General features: G+C 34.9%; 1 protein-coding gene across 13 annotated transcripts; it reads left to right on the top strand.

Moving 5' to 3' along the window:
- Window positions 1-3,712: 3,712 nt before the first annotated feature.
- On the top strand, window positions 3,713-10,003 carry LOC147510997 (uncharacterized). Of its 13 annotated transcripts, none has more exons than XR_015219148.1 (8): window positions 3,713-3,893; window positions 4,068-4,147; window positions 4,315-5,081; window positions 6,069-6,133; window positions 6,906-6,954; window positions 7,053-7,098; window positions 7,204-7,401; window positions 8,037-8,435. XR_015219148.1 is itself a non-coding variant. In XM_086602852.1 (8 exons), the coding sequence occupies exons 3-7, from the start codon at window positions 4,908-4,910 to the stop codon at window positions 7,239-7,241; spliced, it is 372 nt and encodes a 123-aa protein (XP_086458978.1). In that variant the 5' UTR covers window positions 3,713-3,893; window positions 4,068-4,147; window positions 4,878-4,907; the 3' UTR covers window positions 7,242-7,401; window positions 8,037-8,435. The 13 variants fall into 13 exon arrangements, 7 of the variants coding, with proteins under 7 accessions (XP_086458978.1, XP_086458974.1, XP_086458975.1 ...); XR_015219147.1 differs by having other exon boundaries at window positions 3,713-3,901; window positions 4,072-4,147; XM_086602852.1 differs by having other exon boundaries at window positions 4,878-5,081.
- The last annotated feature ends 5,838 nt before the right edge of the window (window positions 10,004-15,841 follow it).

Raw genomic sequence — 15,841 nt, 5'->3', positions numbered from 1 at the left:
GCATAGCCATACATCATGCGCACTGAAGAAGCCCTCGAAATGAATAATGTTTCACATTCATATAAAGTTATTAATTTCCAATTTATTCCCACCCCTCAAGGTTGCACTGTAGTAGTATCTATCTACTTATATCCGGTACAGTAGTTAATTTCTACAATCTATACCAGGTACATTAATTAGTGAAGATATATCATGTTATATAACCAATGTAACTCACAACTCACAAGTACTTGTTGGGTGAGATGACACTGTATACGTGTATGCTTCATGACTCTAAAGTGTCTCTTAACAAAGGACACTTTCCTGATGCTAACAAGGGTAACATGATACTCCATATTTTTGTTGTTTATGTTGCTAGTTTTGCACATTATATATCTTCTTATCGATCGAAAAGTTACTGTAAAATCGATCTTTTTCATTTTTTTCATTAATCCATGTGTAATTCAAAACGTGTTCATTAATCCATACAAAATTACAGTGAATTTGACTAATCAATTCCAACAAATAGATACATAAAAAATATATATAGATACAAACCATACACAAAAAATATGAAAAATGGATGAAATATCATTAATTAAAAGTTAAAGAACCAAAGCTAACATTACAGAGAGGGCATCAACAAAAGTGGGAGAAAATAAGTTGTGGAAGGGTTTAGAAGGGTAAGGGTGGAAACCCAATGTGAGTTTCTCTGTTTTCAGCATTCAGCAAGGATTTAAGCGCAAAATGCTAAATTCAGTTTTGCACCTTTGAATGTTGAAAAGTCTGAAAAAATCAAACAACTAACTTTCTGCTAAATGCTGAAAACTAAGTTTTCAGCGGCACTGAATGCTTAAAAGTTCAAAAACAAGCAACCACTTACACTCTTTAGTCTTCATAAACAATCCACAAAAGTTTACTTTAAACCTACCAAAAGGAGGGGCAAACGATTCCCCATCACTATCGGATGGTTAATTCTCCTGTGTTAAGATAGCCAAGGGGCTACCACAACGATCCATTCTTGCCAGTCAGCTAAAGATTTAGCAAGAACTCCCTCATGGGTTTAACTTGCAATTATTTTTGTGCCACCAAATGTGGTACACCAAAGCAAAAACATAGAAAGAAACATATTCATTGGTATGATCCTACATCCTACAATTGGAATATTGGAGAACGAGGAAGAAACTAAATGATCATTGATCCTACTTATAAAATCCAACTTTCGTCAATCTCCATAACTACGTCATTGAGACTTGATCCCAAGCAATATATTTGGGTATGTAGGCAACTTCAAAATTGAAGTCCAGTCTCATCTTTCTCCAATAACCACCTTCTTCTGAATCTCCAAAAAGATCACCTCCTCAACTGGTGTGTTTTAGCAAATCTGCCAAAACATATTTAGCCCCGTCTGTGCTCCTACTCTCAACCATAAAAAAGTTACGTCAATGGCATCATGAAGAACAAACAATGGTGAATGCTCACCTATTGCCGCTCAAGTTCAGCACTCAATTTGTGCGAATGAGAATTCATTTTCTAAGTCCGATGGTTCTCAGCCATCTGTGACTAAGAGGGTGGGTATTGGTCAGCTCTTAAATGTGCGTTTTATTACCCGTATATTACTACATTATAGTCCCGCTTACGCTTAACGAAAAGACAACTCATAGCTTTTACCGCCTTTTTCATGTTAAGGAGTATTTTAGACCACTTATCATAAAGGTTGTGTCTTAGCACCAAAAGGAGCCTTAATCACGCTTATTATGAAGACCAGTAGCTGCTGTGGAAAAGTGCTGAAAAAGTCAAAGTCAACTAGTCAAAGTCAACAGTCAACAGTCAACAATCAAATTCCTCAAATCAGAATACCAAAGATGGAAGCCCTTATCTCAAATTATGAAGACTTTTCTCCCTAAACCTACCTTGCTCATGAAGAAACCAAAAAACAAAAGCAAAAGTGAAAAGGTGAGGTGTCTAGTTTGTAGTGGAGAAGGGCAAATCTATAAAAGGCAAAAGTAGGGGTATATAAGCTAAAAGCAAGGGAGAGAAAACCCATCCATTGTCTTAGGATCCAAACCATTTGGTTTGCTTAATTCTTGTCTTGTTTTTCAATTTATGTTTTTATTTTTCTTGTTTTTTTAATTCCTTTTAATCAATTTGTTATTTCCTTGTTCTTTATTTCAATCAACTTGTTATTTACTTGTCTTTGTTTCAATCTTCAAACTTGTTTGGTTGCTTTCATTTCAATATTTTAGTCAATCTTCCCCTTCATGTTTTTAAGTCATTTCAATACAACAATCTAGCTTTCAAGTTTTCAATTGCTTAGAACTATTCTAATCATTTCAAGAGTCTACATTTCTTCTTCATATCTTCTTCACTCAAACTCTAAACAATTTAGGATAAACCTCAACTTCTAATCTAAACTCTTTTGAAGTATACAAACCACTACTAAAACTTTAAATGGCGCTGCCATCATGGATTGAATGAGTTAGAGTGATTGGTTGAGAATCTAAGAAGAGAGCATCATTCTCATCTCTCCATTTCTATTTTTTTCAATTTTTTGTCATTTTATTTTATTATGTTACAGTACTAATCCACTTTCTTGCAAATTAAGCTGCGGAACAAATAACCTGGAAAGGAGCTGAAGACACAAAAAAAAAACCGACGAACGTCGCCGGCACTGGACGGGCAACCGCCCAGCCATGTCAGCATATCAGTACCTGATTTTTTCCAGTATCAGTTGTTTAAAAGTGTGTATCTGTATGCCGAGCCAGGATTTTGTAATAGAGTAGGAGAAAATAGTGGAACTTGTTTGTAATAGTTAGTGATAAAAAAAAAATAAATAAATAATAAAAAAAAATGGTTTTTTATTGATTTCTTATGATAAACATGAGTTAAACTTGGTTTAAGTTTAATACTTACCAAGGAATTAGAGTTTTAATTGCCTTGGGAAGATCAAGTGTGTGAGGCAAGTTGTAGATCATAGCTCACACACTTTGAAGCAACTTGGTAATCAACACTCTAAGTCCAATTGACTCTAGTTAATCTAGGTGATCAATCTAAAACTAGTTAATTATATTAGTATAATCATAGTTTAGTTTTAAGTTTGAGCTCTTGAAGGCAAAGTAGTATAAATTATCAAAAACCTAACTTTGGGGCTTTTTAAGTGGGCCTTTATTATAACTTAAAACATGGTAAAGCTAGAAAGGTTGGGCCTGATTCTCAGATCAAGCACCAACCGACGTTATCTTTTCCTCAAACAACGTGTAAGCACGGCTTGAAAGGTAAATTCTAAACCTCCTCAAAGCCCAAGTAAAAAGATACTTGTGTGTTCAATCATGCATACGTGATTGTTTGAAATTTACTTTCCACACTGCAATTTACATTCGCGCATAATGCTAAACCCGAGCCATAACAACCATTGGGAAGTCATTACCTAATGTAGGTAAATTGGACGATGCTTGATTCTTGAAAGCCCTAGACTAAAAATATTAATTAAAATCATTCAACTAGAGCTCAAAGTAGTCACGCTCTTTCAGAAAAGGACAAAAATATAGCCACGAGGATTTAAAGTAATCAGTTGCCAGATTCCAGTGGACACCATAATAGGATATTTGCAACACGCACTTTTTTTGCTTTGCAATGATTATTTATTGACAATGTTAAATAACCGTTGACAATGTTGTAAAGCTTTGGTTTATTTGGGTGAATTTCATAAATTAATTACTAAGGCTTAAAAATCATTTCGAAAGAGGGAAACAAAAAAAATCGTGCTCTAAGTATAAAACATAGCTTTCTTTCTCTCCTCTCTCTCTCACCGCGGCATTTCAAGATCCCTCACATTTTTACTTCTCTCTCTTCAAATCCTTGAATCCGTACAAAACTAATTTTCGGTGGATCTTGCTGGAAACCAAAGGAACAAAGTAACCAAGTCATTTTTTATCCTTTTTCTTCAAATTTGTTTATAACTAGAAAATCGGTTTTTTAGGGTTTTATTTTCTACTTATTTTTCCAGATCTAGTTTCTTTCTTTGCAAAAAATAACGCAGATATGAAAAGCAGAAAATGAGATAAATAATTAGTATTCATATTGGTCAGGTAGGGATTCAAGTTGGTAACTCATGTTGGGAACTCTATTGTCTCGAACATGGAATCCAACCCGATGGTATCATGCCTAGGTATAATCTTTCATTTTTACCGTTTTTTAAACTTATTTGCTCGGTTTTATTTCATTTCTGGTGTGGATATGGATTTGTTAGAGTAGATCTGATTTTTTTTTTTTGTGTGGGTTTGGGAATGATGATGGTGATGGATTATTGAGAGTTAGATATGTTTGTCAGCGCAGGTTTGTATCACCAGATATATAGTGTTGGTGCAAATATCATCGCGGTAATTTTGAAAAACGATATATTATGCTTTTCGAAAAAGGTTTGATGCTGTTTATGAGTAATGCAAATGATGTGTAGTTTATAGTTCATGTGCTATGTGCTTTGCTTGTGATGTTGTAGTGAGAGTGAGAGTTGTATTTGTCTTGTATATGACGTTTTAGTAGTAGTCTTTGTGATAGAGCTTACGTCAACTTGTTTACATTGAGACTCTTTGTTGAACTTATGTTGACAATAATTTAGCGTGGATTCGCTTTGACACACATGAGTAGTGTCATGGGGCTATTGCACATACCTTGCTCTATAAAATACAACACTGAAAATGACTTTCTGCTGTTGCCTGGGTGCTTATGTAATTCTTTCTTCTGTAAAGCGATTTTTAGCTCTTCTGTATATGGAAATATATCCCAACGACTTCTAATTAGTTAATATCATTTTGTCGGTTTATGTGTTCATCAAATGGTTCTGTTTCATGTGGGAAAACTAGTTCATCTGTTAGCTTTGACTTGTTTTCAGTGAACAGATCGAACAGGTCAGTGACCAAAGTAACTAAATGGTTAGTGGTGCAATCTCGCTTCTCGGCCCAGGTGAGGGGGCACTTACTTGTTTCCCAGCACTAACCAATAGTTTCAGGGCACCCACAGTGGTGCTGTTTTGGAAAGGAGGTATGAACCATCAAACTGTCTCAAATGTTGACTGCATCTATGTGGAACCTAAACTCATATTGGTAGGTTGGGAGTTGTGTAGTAGTTATTTGATATTTATAAGATAAATGGAATCTTATATTAGTATTTCCTACATATATATTAATTAAATAGGAATATTCCTCTGTTGCATTTGCTACATATATTAGTATATTACACTCTTGTGTCATCTTGTTTTTGTTTGTACAAGTTTCTTTGAGAGGTTAGAGTAAAATATGAAGGATCAAAGAAATCCCATCTCCATTGTAGCTATTGTTCTTATAATTCTTACCATGAATTCAAGGCTAACTACATCTCAAGAAGTTGGTAAGTTTTGTTATGTTTTCTTGGTGTTGAAATTTTATTTTGGTGAGAAGGGTTGGAAGCTGGCCTGGACTAATATTTTGTTTGTTCTTTTTATGTGTTGTAGAGAATGAGAGTGAGTTTGAATATGTAATGGGGAGTAGCAAGGGACCTGATAAATGGGGAAAACTACACAAAGAATGGGATGCTTGCTATAATGGAGAAATGCAATCTCCTATTGATTTGTTGAACAAGAGAGTTGAAGTTGTTCATAAATATGGGAAAATAAAGAGAAATTACATTGCCTCTAATGCAACGCTCAAGAACTACGTCACACCACTTCTCTAACTCACAAAAATAATAATATATATACAATATAAATTGTTGTGATCTACTGTCCCCTGCCGTTTCTTTATACTGTTGACTGTTTCCATTACCTTTGCAACTTGATTGAGAAAATGTCAATTGTAAATTGTTGTTGTACATGTGTTATTGATTGCTATAGAGTGTTCAATCATTTCAAATGCCTATAATTAATTGGTTAATGAGACTGCACTTGATTGTTGATACGATAAGATTGTATTTCTAAGGTTGAATTATTTCGTTTTTGATTTTTGGTATTAAATAGTTGGCTTTGTGTTGTTATAATCAGTATTTCAATGATTCAAATTTTATATTTATTTTGGGATCGACGTATTTTTTTGTATTTATTCTTTTGTTCTCTTTAGGTGGTATCCCTCGTTGTTACTCAATTTCGCAGCCATCTATCAAAGGCACTCTTCCTGACAAACAGGTAACTTGGTTACAAATAAATTTTGAAGATGTTTAATCTATAATACCTGCAGTTAAAATGATCTAGTACTTTTGTTTTTTATTTTTGGATAAGGGATGATCTAGTACTCGGAGTTATAGGTTATAGCAACACTAAGTATGTTTAACATGCTGACATTGCACTCACCTAATGTCCGTATAACATATTTGCACTGTTATCATTTCAAATACTTGTACATTGATCTGATATTATGAGCCGATTACCAATATGGTTATAGATCGTCATATGAATTGAGGCTTAGTTTTTACTTTACGTGTTATCTTACTATCTTTGTAAGCTACAAATGTTCGGGTCTGTCACATGGTATAGTGTTAAGTCTCAATGTGGTGTTGTGTAATGTCATAATGTGTGCTAATCGGTGTAGTTCTGCATGTTGTTACCATAAATATTTTGCACCTGAAATCATCAAAAAAGGAATTAATGTTGTATTTGAAAATACTTTTGGCGCGTCTTGAATAATGTTGATCTCCGTAAACCCCTTTTCACTTTAACTAAAAGTGGGGAAGAAACTGCTTTACCACCTTGAAGTTCTGATGGGTGTTTGTGATGCGGTTGTAATCTTGTCCTTTTATGATTTCTTCAGAAATTTTTGTGGCTTCTCTTGTGATCTGGTTTTGAGTCTTTTGACTTGGTTGAGTTCGATTTCATTTGTGCACATAATTATGGTAGTGAACACTCTTTAAAGTATAATAAGCTTTTTAAATACTAGAAACTATAATTTTTTTGGTTGCAGAAAATGGACATCCACCATCGGAGAGCAAGAAAAGGATCGGTTGCCTCTTGTGAGTATTAAAATTTAAATTCAAATTAACTAAAGTTGTAACTTATCTTGAATTTTCCCTGTATGGTTACTGTTTGATAGTTATTTTATCTTGTTTAGATTGTCGAGGCACTAAGCACAAGTTATTTGGGTCCTGACTACTCAGGTATTTCAGTTGGATCTTTCTTTATTTGTATAAGTCCTTCCTTCATCATTATGCTATATCTAAAGCTTCAAATTGCTTTCTTAATGATGGTTATTTTTCCTGCAGCCCAAAGAATTCTCAAAGATATCAGTGACGGACATTAATAAAGTAGCCAATAGTTCCTTTCCACTCTGAATGCAGCACTGGATCAAAGATGAGAGGCACGACATAAGGGTCAAGGACGCTGAGGGTTTCCCTTCTTTTGCTCTTGTCAACAAAGCTACTGGTTAGGCCATCAAGCATTCTCTTGGAGCCACTCAGCCTGTAATGTTTTATCCTTTCTGCATCTATCTTCAATTGTAGACAAGTTCCCAAAGGCTTCTTCCCTTACAAGATAATATTACACACTTAGCTTTGATGTCTAGTTAAGCAAGCTCTGAAATGTTGAATTTTTAACCTTTACTCCCACTGGCGTAGTGATACTACACCAATCTTACCAAGCCATATCATCATCATAGCCTTATTTGGCTCTGTTGAAAATACTTATTCATTTGCAAAGATTTCTTAAACAGCTCCATGTGAACAGTTACTGATTTACTAATAAGATGGTCATTGTTTTGTTTGTTTTTTAACTATAAACTTTAATTATTTCTGAAAATTCCGCCTTGACTTTTCGCAAGAAACATGACAAACAATGTATCTCACTTTCTCCAATCAGTTTCTACCATGTTCGGAGGCCATTCCTTCATACCTATCAAAGGTTCTTTCAGATCTCGTTACTTGAGAGTGTTTTGACATGAGTAGCCAGAGTCCAATGTGTTTACAACAAAATTTACTTTTAGGTTACAACTTCATAAAGAATTTAGAAGGAATGTTGGATGTCTGTTATTTTAATTCTATTTATGTGTATGTGTGGAATTTCATGCCAGAGCTAATGCATTCTTAACGTGGCTGAACAGGTACAGCTAGTTCCTTACAATCCAAATGCTTTCGATGAGTCTATCCTGTGGACAGAAAGTAAGGACCTTGGTGATACCTTCAGATGCATAAGAATGGTAAACAATATTCGCTTGAACATGGATGCTTTCAATGGAGATAAAAACCATGAAGGAGTCCGTGATGGCATTGTTGTTGTACTCTGGGAGTGGAAGAAAGGTGATACCCAGCGCTGGAAGATTGTTCCGTATTGTAAGTTTCGTTATCTCGAACTAAGAGTGCAAATCAGATTGTCCACCTATTTTTTCTCTGTAGAAAATATGTGTTTGTCGAATGAAAAACAATGTTGTTTCTGTTTCTTTTTTCCCTTTTTTTTTAAAAAAAACAAGAAAGAAAGTGCATAATGTGTTTTTTTTGTTGTATTGGATTGAATGCAAGATGTATATGGGAGTTTGCTTTATTTAATATCAGCGTGAGGAAGAATTAATTGTTCTGTTTTCTATGTGAGTACTTCAGTATTATGCGTTTATGCCTTCATTCCTAATCTATGTGAAGATTGTGATGTATTTTCCCCCAATATATAAAAATGGTTTTGATATGTATGAAACATATATATAGCCTGTTATCTACTACTTTCATTGGATAACTTAAGAAGTTAAGAGTTAATATATTGATATTGGTAGATTGACGTACTTTTCCGGCTGGCAATGCATGTGGTTGTTACTTGTAAACAACTATATGTAAGCAGTTTAGCAAGTGTCAGCAAAGTTTTGATTGAAGGGGGAGGGTTGGGTCAGTCCAGGTGCATGTTTTTTTTAGCTTGTTTCATAGTTCCTCTCAATTCTTTTGAGCACATTGCTTTGACTTAGACATCTTTCATTTGAGAAATTAGAAACAACTAGAACTGGTCAAGTGCTTTGCAGTTTGACGTAAAACATTGAATTGTTTTGTATATAACATGATTTGTTTTAGAAGGAAAAATATGTACATGAAGCATTAACTTTTGTTGTCTATTTTTATTTATTTTATAAAATAGCTCTGTGATCTTTAAAGGAGAAATGAGACCCATCATTGTGGATACCATTGACACCCTTGTGAAACCTCTTCCGCCGGTTATGGCATACAATGTTTCGCGTAATTTGAGCTTCTTCACTTCCATTTTCACCCAATTCTTCGGTAAGTTTAGTTTAAGTTTCCACTTGTAATATTGTGTTCCTTCAGTGAACTACAGTATATGGCAACAAATATGATGTTCCATGGTAGTTGGAGACAAACTTCACAATCATAGTGGATGTAGCTTTGTGCTTACATGGATGGTAGTGTTAAAATAAAGATGGTAGTTAAGAGACAAGGTGGTTGCTTCTATTAAGAACTAGCAAATGCTAGCTCCTCTAATGCCCGAGCTTTCAAGAACGAAGCTAATTACTTAAGCTAGGAAGCTAATAGTCCACCGTACTTCCATAGTTCACCCACTATATGCTGACCCAAATTCTATTCACCTATAATTCTATTAGAAACTAGCGACTTAACACTATGCTGATTCATCGTAAAAAACCATTTTACCTAATGTTAAGAAACGTCCTACCTCAATACCCTGAGCAGTAACGGAGTTGAAGCAAGTAACTTAATGTATGTTCAAATCTGTCATTGTTGTTTGCATGTTTATGACATTCTATGCATGTTTTCCATAGATTGTAATGTACCAGCCAGATTATTTGGTCACATTTGTTGGCTGATGCAGACAGATGCATGTGAAAGTGCATTACTTTAGGCTCTTCCATTTCTGTTTTGTATAACGGAAGTGAGTTGTTTTTGCAGATGAGAAAGGCATTGCAAATGCTCAGAAATCTCTTGGTTTAGGACAAGAAGAAAGTGTGCAATGTTTGCTGAGACTTTTGTTCGTTTATTTGTTTTCTTTAGCATTCGGAGTTCCTGAAACATATGTTCTTTGCTATCACTTGTGTTAAAAAATTGAAACATTGTTACTGTTGTTGTGTGGTCTCTGATAGTTCTGTAGGCAATGGTTGTCAATAGAGGAGAAACAAAATATGAGATTTTTTTTTTTTATCAGTAGCAACCCATCAGCAACGGTTTATAACCGTTACAAATGACTTTTAAATTATTTTTTTTAAAATTAATTAATAACTTTGCAACGCTTAAGAACTGTTGGTAATTTTTTAACAAATTACTAACGCTTAAAAACTGTTGCAAAGGTTTTAAATTTGTGTACGAAAAAAGTTATAAAAAGCGTCAAATCATTACAAATTATTATTGCAACGGTTAATAATCGTTGGAAATTTCTGTTTGCAACGCTTATTAACCGTTGCAAAAATTTCCAACACTTTGCCCATGCCATATTTGCAACACTTAAAAAGCGTTACGAAAATTATTAGCAACGGTTTTTTGCCATTGCAAATAGCCTGTTATGGTGTAGTCATCACTCTCCTCCCCCAAATTCATCATAAGTGAGATTCTTGGTAACACACCATTTGGTGAAGTTGCCTACTTTTCTGAGACGTGTAGTAGAGCCATCCTAGTCTCGCACCCAATTGTTCATCTAAACATGGCATAGTAAAATATAGACCAAAAGTAAATATTTTCAAAAAAAAAATAAATAAAAATAAAAAATTCTACTGTTTGTGCATCATCATTGATTGAGCATTCATGTTTTTTCAATATGCACTGCAACCGTCATGGAATTATAATGCAAACCCAGAACCTTATTCCTTTTGTTGTAGTCCTTATCACTGGTTATCCCATTGTCCATCATATACCGAATTCGAGTCTACTACGGGAAATCGTTATGATTATGAACCTCAAATCTCAAACTTCCCTAGTACTCAATACACTAAAGAGTTTTTTAGTCATGCCGACAATTCATGGAGTTCCATCACAAATAGTCAACCACCATTCCAATATCCATATGGTCAGTCAGAGTATGGTTTCAACCAAGACCCATTGCCATTCACAGACCAACTCTACCATATCAAATTCATATTCCACTACACCATCCATCACAGACCAACTCTACCATGAAATGGCCAAGCAAACAATACTAACTCAACAAATAGCAACTACTTTATGTTTTCTCCAATCCGATTCAAATAATGCCTCATCTCAAACTAATATTCTTCCTACAAGTCCAGAACCCATCCGACAAGAGAAACAAGGTGTTACTATAACAAAGCCCATTGCTAAAGCCCATCCTGATATTAATGACCAATTAAAATCCCATCACCATCCACCTGACTATCGTGTGAATTCCAGATCTTATGACGATGACTATTTGCCTGAAGTCATAATTTTTCTCACATGTCTTAATGCATCATCACCTATAAATAAGGAAACTCCAGCAGAAGAAACTCAAGAGCATATATTGGACTCGACACATTTGGAAAATGACTGTAAGATATTTTATGAAGATCTAGGCAGAGAGGATAAAGAAAATAAAGTGCTTGGGAAAGAGGGAGTAAAATCTATGGTGGAAAGTGGATTTCAATTTAGTTTTGCCGTTCAAGACTTATCGATGGAACAAATTTGTGACATCCTTACTATTGCAGATATGAACCACAATCTTGTAGAAAAGCCAAAACTAGATGAAGAATTCTCTAAGTCCTCGAGATCATGTGAAGAACCACCACCCAACCATCACCATCCCAAACTAACACCTCTTGAAATCCAACCTCCATTCATAAAAAATCCACCAATTTATGAGGACAACACCATGAATTAAACCATTTCAAATAAACATCAAATTCGCACTTAAGCCAATTGCCTTTGAGATCATTCATAATTTTCTAAACCTTCCTAGTAAAAAGACTTCACCCAATATACAAACGCAAGAGTCCATCATTTCAGTAGTTGAGAAACCTGGTATGTCATGTTCACCATCATTTGAGCCTCATGAAGGACCTCTACCACCAACCTCTCACTCTTTTGGACAATTCAACTATGAAGGGTTATTGCATAAGTTTCATGATAGGTTACACAAGTATCATATTATCATTGTGTATATTACATTTCACATGCATCATCTCATTCTGTTTGGGGGTGTATGCTTTTATATATTTTTCTATAAAGATTCCCAACTGTTTAGATTATTAGTATATCGTTAACAGTATATCATCCGTTTTATGCATAATCTTAGGGAATCTGACTTAAAACGACCCCCATATATAGTCTTGAATATCTGACTATAAAAAACACATCGTGTTTTCTCAATGCATTCCATGGGAGTGCATCATTAAGGTAACCGGACCACTCCACTTGGAGTGTGTGGTTACAAGTGTCGGAACCTTAGTCCACGTATATCTTGCATATTCTTTATAAAACACTTTTTACTTGTCGTTTGAGTAAGTGTGATCCTATAGAGCGAGTATACAATTTCTTTTTCTTTCTTTTACATTTCTTTTTCAAAATAGTTGTTTTTCTCCGCTCACACTATAAAAGATTTTTCGATACATCAATAGTGATGTGATTTTCTAAAAATAAAATGGACAATGGATTCCACATAGACCAACCCTTAGAAGTACGCAATCTTCATTATTCTAAGGGCGGATTGAGGATCAGTTATGTGTTACTAAGGGTCGGCCATATCATCATGCACTTTCTATCTCAGCTTAAACCATATAAATACCAATTGTCCCTTACTCACCAACATATCATCACATCAACCATCATATACATTCAGACAAGGACAAGGTACCTACAACAATCAGAACAGAGCTTTTGTTCCCATCCCATTTTAACCAGAACTACCAAAATTTACCAAAGAGACCTAGTTCCACCACCCACTAGTGTCCAATCAAATAAACCATTCCATTACATCATGATCAGTAACCCCCCAACACACATAACTGAAGCCACAGTCTGACTGGATTAGGTTCAATAAAGAGCCAACACGAAAGTTGCCTGAGATCACCAATTATGGTTTGTTTTAAAAAACTAGCATTAAGAATCACGGCTTTTGAGTATGAGTCTCTTTTATAACATCTCTACATAGTTTTCAAAACCTGAGGATATAAAAATGAAAATTATACGCCCCGGAGTAACCAAAATGGTACCGGATCAACGTATAATTTTATCTTCTTGTCAAAACCTCTATATGGTTAGAGATATCTTTAGATTGAGAAAAACAATTACTCTTCAAAAAAAATATAAACACACACACACACACACACACATTTCATATGTGTTTGTATAGATAGTTGTTTACATACTTGCATTTCCCATCTTTTTATTTTTTAAACTTCTAGTATAATCATGCATGCATGTTAGATTTTCTGCATCATATATGTTTTCAAAAATACAAAAACCTAAAAAGATTTTATAGTAGAATAAATATCCCTAGTATAATAAACCATGTACTTCTCGTTCTATATCAAACAACCCACACCCCAAACTTATTTGGGGGTGGCGTATTTTCATCATGAAGAACAGAATACAGGTGTATCGCCATTTTTGCTATGGTAATCTCTTTCCTTATTTCTTCATACTTTGAGGACTAGCATAGTTATATATGGTATAGTAACATTTTGCAAAAACTAGGCATTTTCTATATAGTATATATAATATTATAATTATTCATTTCTAAAAAAAAATTCGAAAAAGACCAAAAATATTTTTCCATTTAGTATTAAAAAGTCTTGTTTCCTTTTTCTATGATGAATAAAAAGTTTAGAAGTCTCATTATAGCAATAGAGTAAGGACTTGTTCTTCGTACTTAGACTAATATACGTACAATAGTTTCTACATCTTTTTTTGAATGGCATGCCAAAAGGATTTGTTTGTCTATAGCAGTGAGTTTTCGAAGCCAAGGTTAGAACAATTAACTTCCATATCCTGTGAGAATCTAGCCAAAAGCCTCATCTGAATGATTATTGAGTGATGACACAAAGGATGTCCGGATAGAAAGACCATACGTGAACTTACTTGATCACCACGTCATATCCTATGAGGGAATTTAGGCCATTTTTGGATCGATATAGCCAAATAAACGTTAAAAACCAAAAAATATAGTTTTCCTCTAGTTACCCCTTTGAAGCCTTCACCCTTTCTAAAAGCCTTTTTATTCTTCACCAAAAATTCCTAACCCGTTACAACACACAATAAAAAGCTTACCCAGCTGATAAGTTGAGAACTGGATGGATATCAAAGAAAGAGAAGAGAAGACCTTGTACAAAAACAGAACAATTATTTTCTTCAAAAAGAAAAGAAAAAAAAGAGAAAAAAGAAAGACCCATAAAAAACCAAAACTCCAAAAAATCTGAAGGAGTCAAAAATTGAATCTCCCAAAAGTTCAAAATCAAAATGAGACGATATCATAAATAAAAGGAATCAAAAGCAAAGTTAGAACTCCCAAAATTCAAAATCATATGGAGTCACAAAGCCAAAAGGCTAAAAGAATGTATCACAATGCAGAAGCAAAAGAACAAAACGAGGTTTTTCTCTGGTTACACGTATCTTGAAGACCCAGTTTCTCAACTTATCATATTTTACTTTTCCCTTCATTTTTCTTTCTAAGCCATCACCCTAGCCCCGTAACTCTTAATAAAAGACCTCTAGCTTGATTAGGAATAGGATGGTGTGATAGTAAGTGGCAAGCGTGATCAATTGACCCAAGTTTCTTTAGACGTCGTTTGAGTATACAGGAATATAAATGCCCGCTGCACTTGAGAGGCACAAACCTTGAGTGAATCTATCAGAGAGTTGTGATTGCAACACACCCTTGTGAGAACCCACATTAAGGACGCTCTCCAAAATCCTTGGAAATGTCTCTGCTTTTGCATTTCATTACTCATGTTTTGTGCATTTATCTTTAGATGATTAAATTACTGTATATATGTTATTCTAAGTTCAAAGGAGCTTGTCCTTATTCAATGCTAATGAGATGTATGAACTTCTGAGAATAAATAAGGAAACAAGACCCTTTGTACTAAATAGAAGAAGTTTGTGAGTACCTTCATTGGAAAACTCTCACGAGGCTTAAAGCTCGCTCACAAGGGAATTCCTAGTGGTTTAAGGCCTTGTTGCATATGGTCAATGCAATCGCACTCTGCGAAATGAGATTAGTATAACTGATAATAAATCACTCATTTGCGATCCTAGTTTTTTTCTCTCATCCTTGCTTGAGGACAAGCAAGATGCTATTTGGGGGTGTTGATCAGCTCCAAAATGTACATTTTATTATCCATATATTGCTTCATTATAGTCCCTCTTACGATTAACAAAAAGACAACTCATAACTTTTACTGTATTTTTCAGATTAAGGAGTATTTCAGACCACTTATCATAAAAGCTGCGTCTTAGCACCAAAAGGAGCCTTAATCACACTTATTATGAAGACCAGTAGCTGTTGTAGAAAAGTGCTGAAAAAGTCAAAGTCAATAGTCAAAGTTCTCAAATCAGAAGACTAAAGATGGAGGCCCTTATCTCAAATTATAAAGCGAAGTGAAGAATCTGGTCAGCCAAATGGCGCATGGGAACAATGAACGACAACATAACCCTGCTGTGCCATGAAACGCGTGATGCTCAAAACTCAGGTCGCATCCCAGACACCAAACAACAACACTAATGAGGACGACATCCTCGAAGTAAACTAACAAATCAACGAGCTATCCCAACGAATCGAGCAAAGCACTGAGAAGAAGGACGCCACTTAGGTCGTCCAGAAGATATTGAAAACATATCGGGCTTCTCCATTCACTATCGAGGTACTCAGTAAACCCTCACCAAAGGACTTCATCTAGCCACGGTTTGCGATGTATGATGGAAGCACGTGCCCGGGTCAACACATAGCCCGCTATATCCAAAGTCTCGCGCTCTATAG

This window comes from Coptis chinensis, chromosome 3 (assembly GCF_015680905.1).
Source record: "Coptis chinensis isolate HL-2020 chromosome 3, ASM1568090v1, whole genome shotgun sequence".
NCBI lineage: Eukaryota > Viridiplantae > Streptophyta > Magnoliopsida > Ranunculales > Ranunculaceae > Coptis > Coptis chinensis.
Note: the sequence above shows the minus strand (reverse complement) of the source record. Positions and strands in the feature narration are given on the sequence as shown.

Coding starts and splice junctions, on each gene's coding strand:
- LOC147510997 (XM_086602852.1), top strand. CDS start 4,908: ATGGTTAGTGGTGCAATCTCGCTTCTCGGCCCAGGTGAGGGGGCACTT. Junction 5,082..6,068: donor TGGAACCTAAACTCATATTG/GTAGGTTGGGAG, acceptor TGTTCTCTTTAG/GTGGTATCCCTCGTTGTTAC. Junction 7,099..7,203: donor TTTGGGTCCTGACTACTCAG/GTATTTCAGTTG, acceptor TTTTTCCTGCAG/CCCAAAGAATTCTCAAAGAT.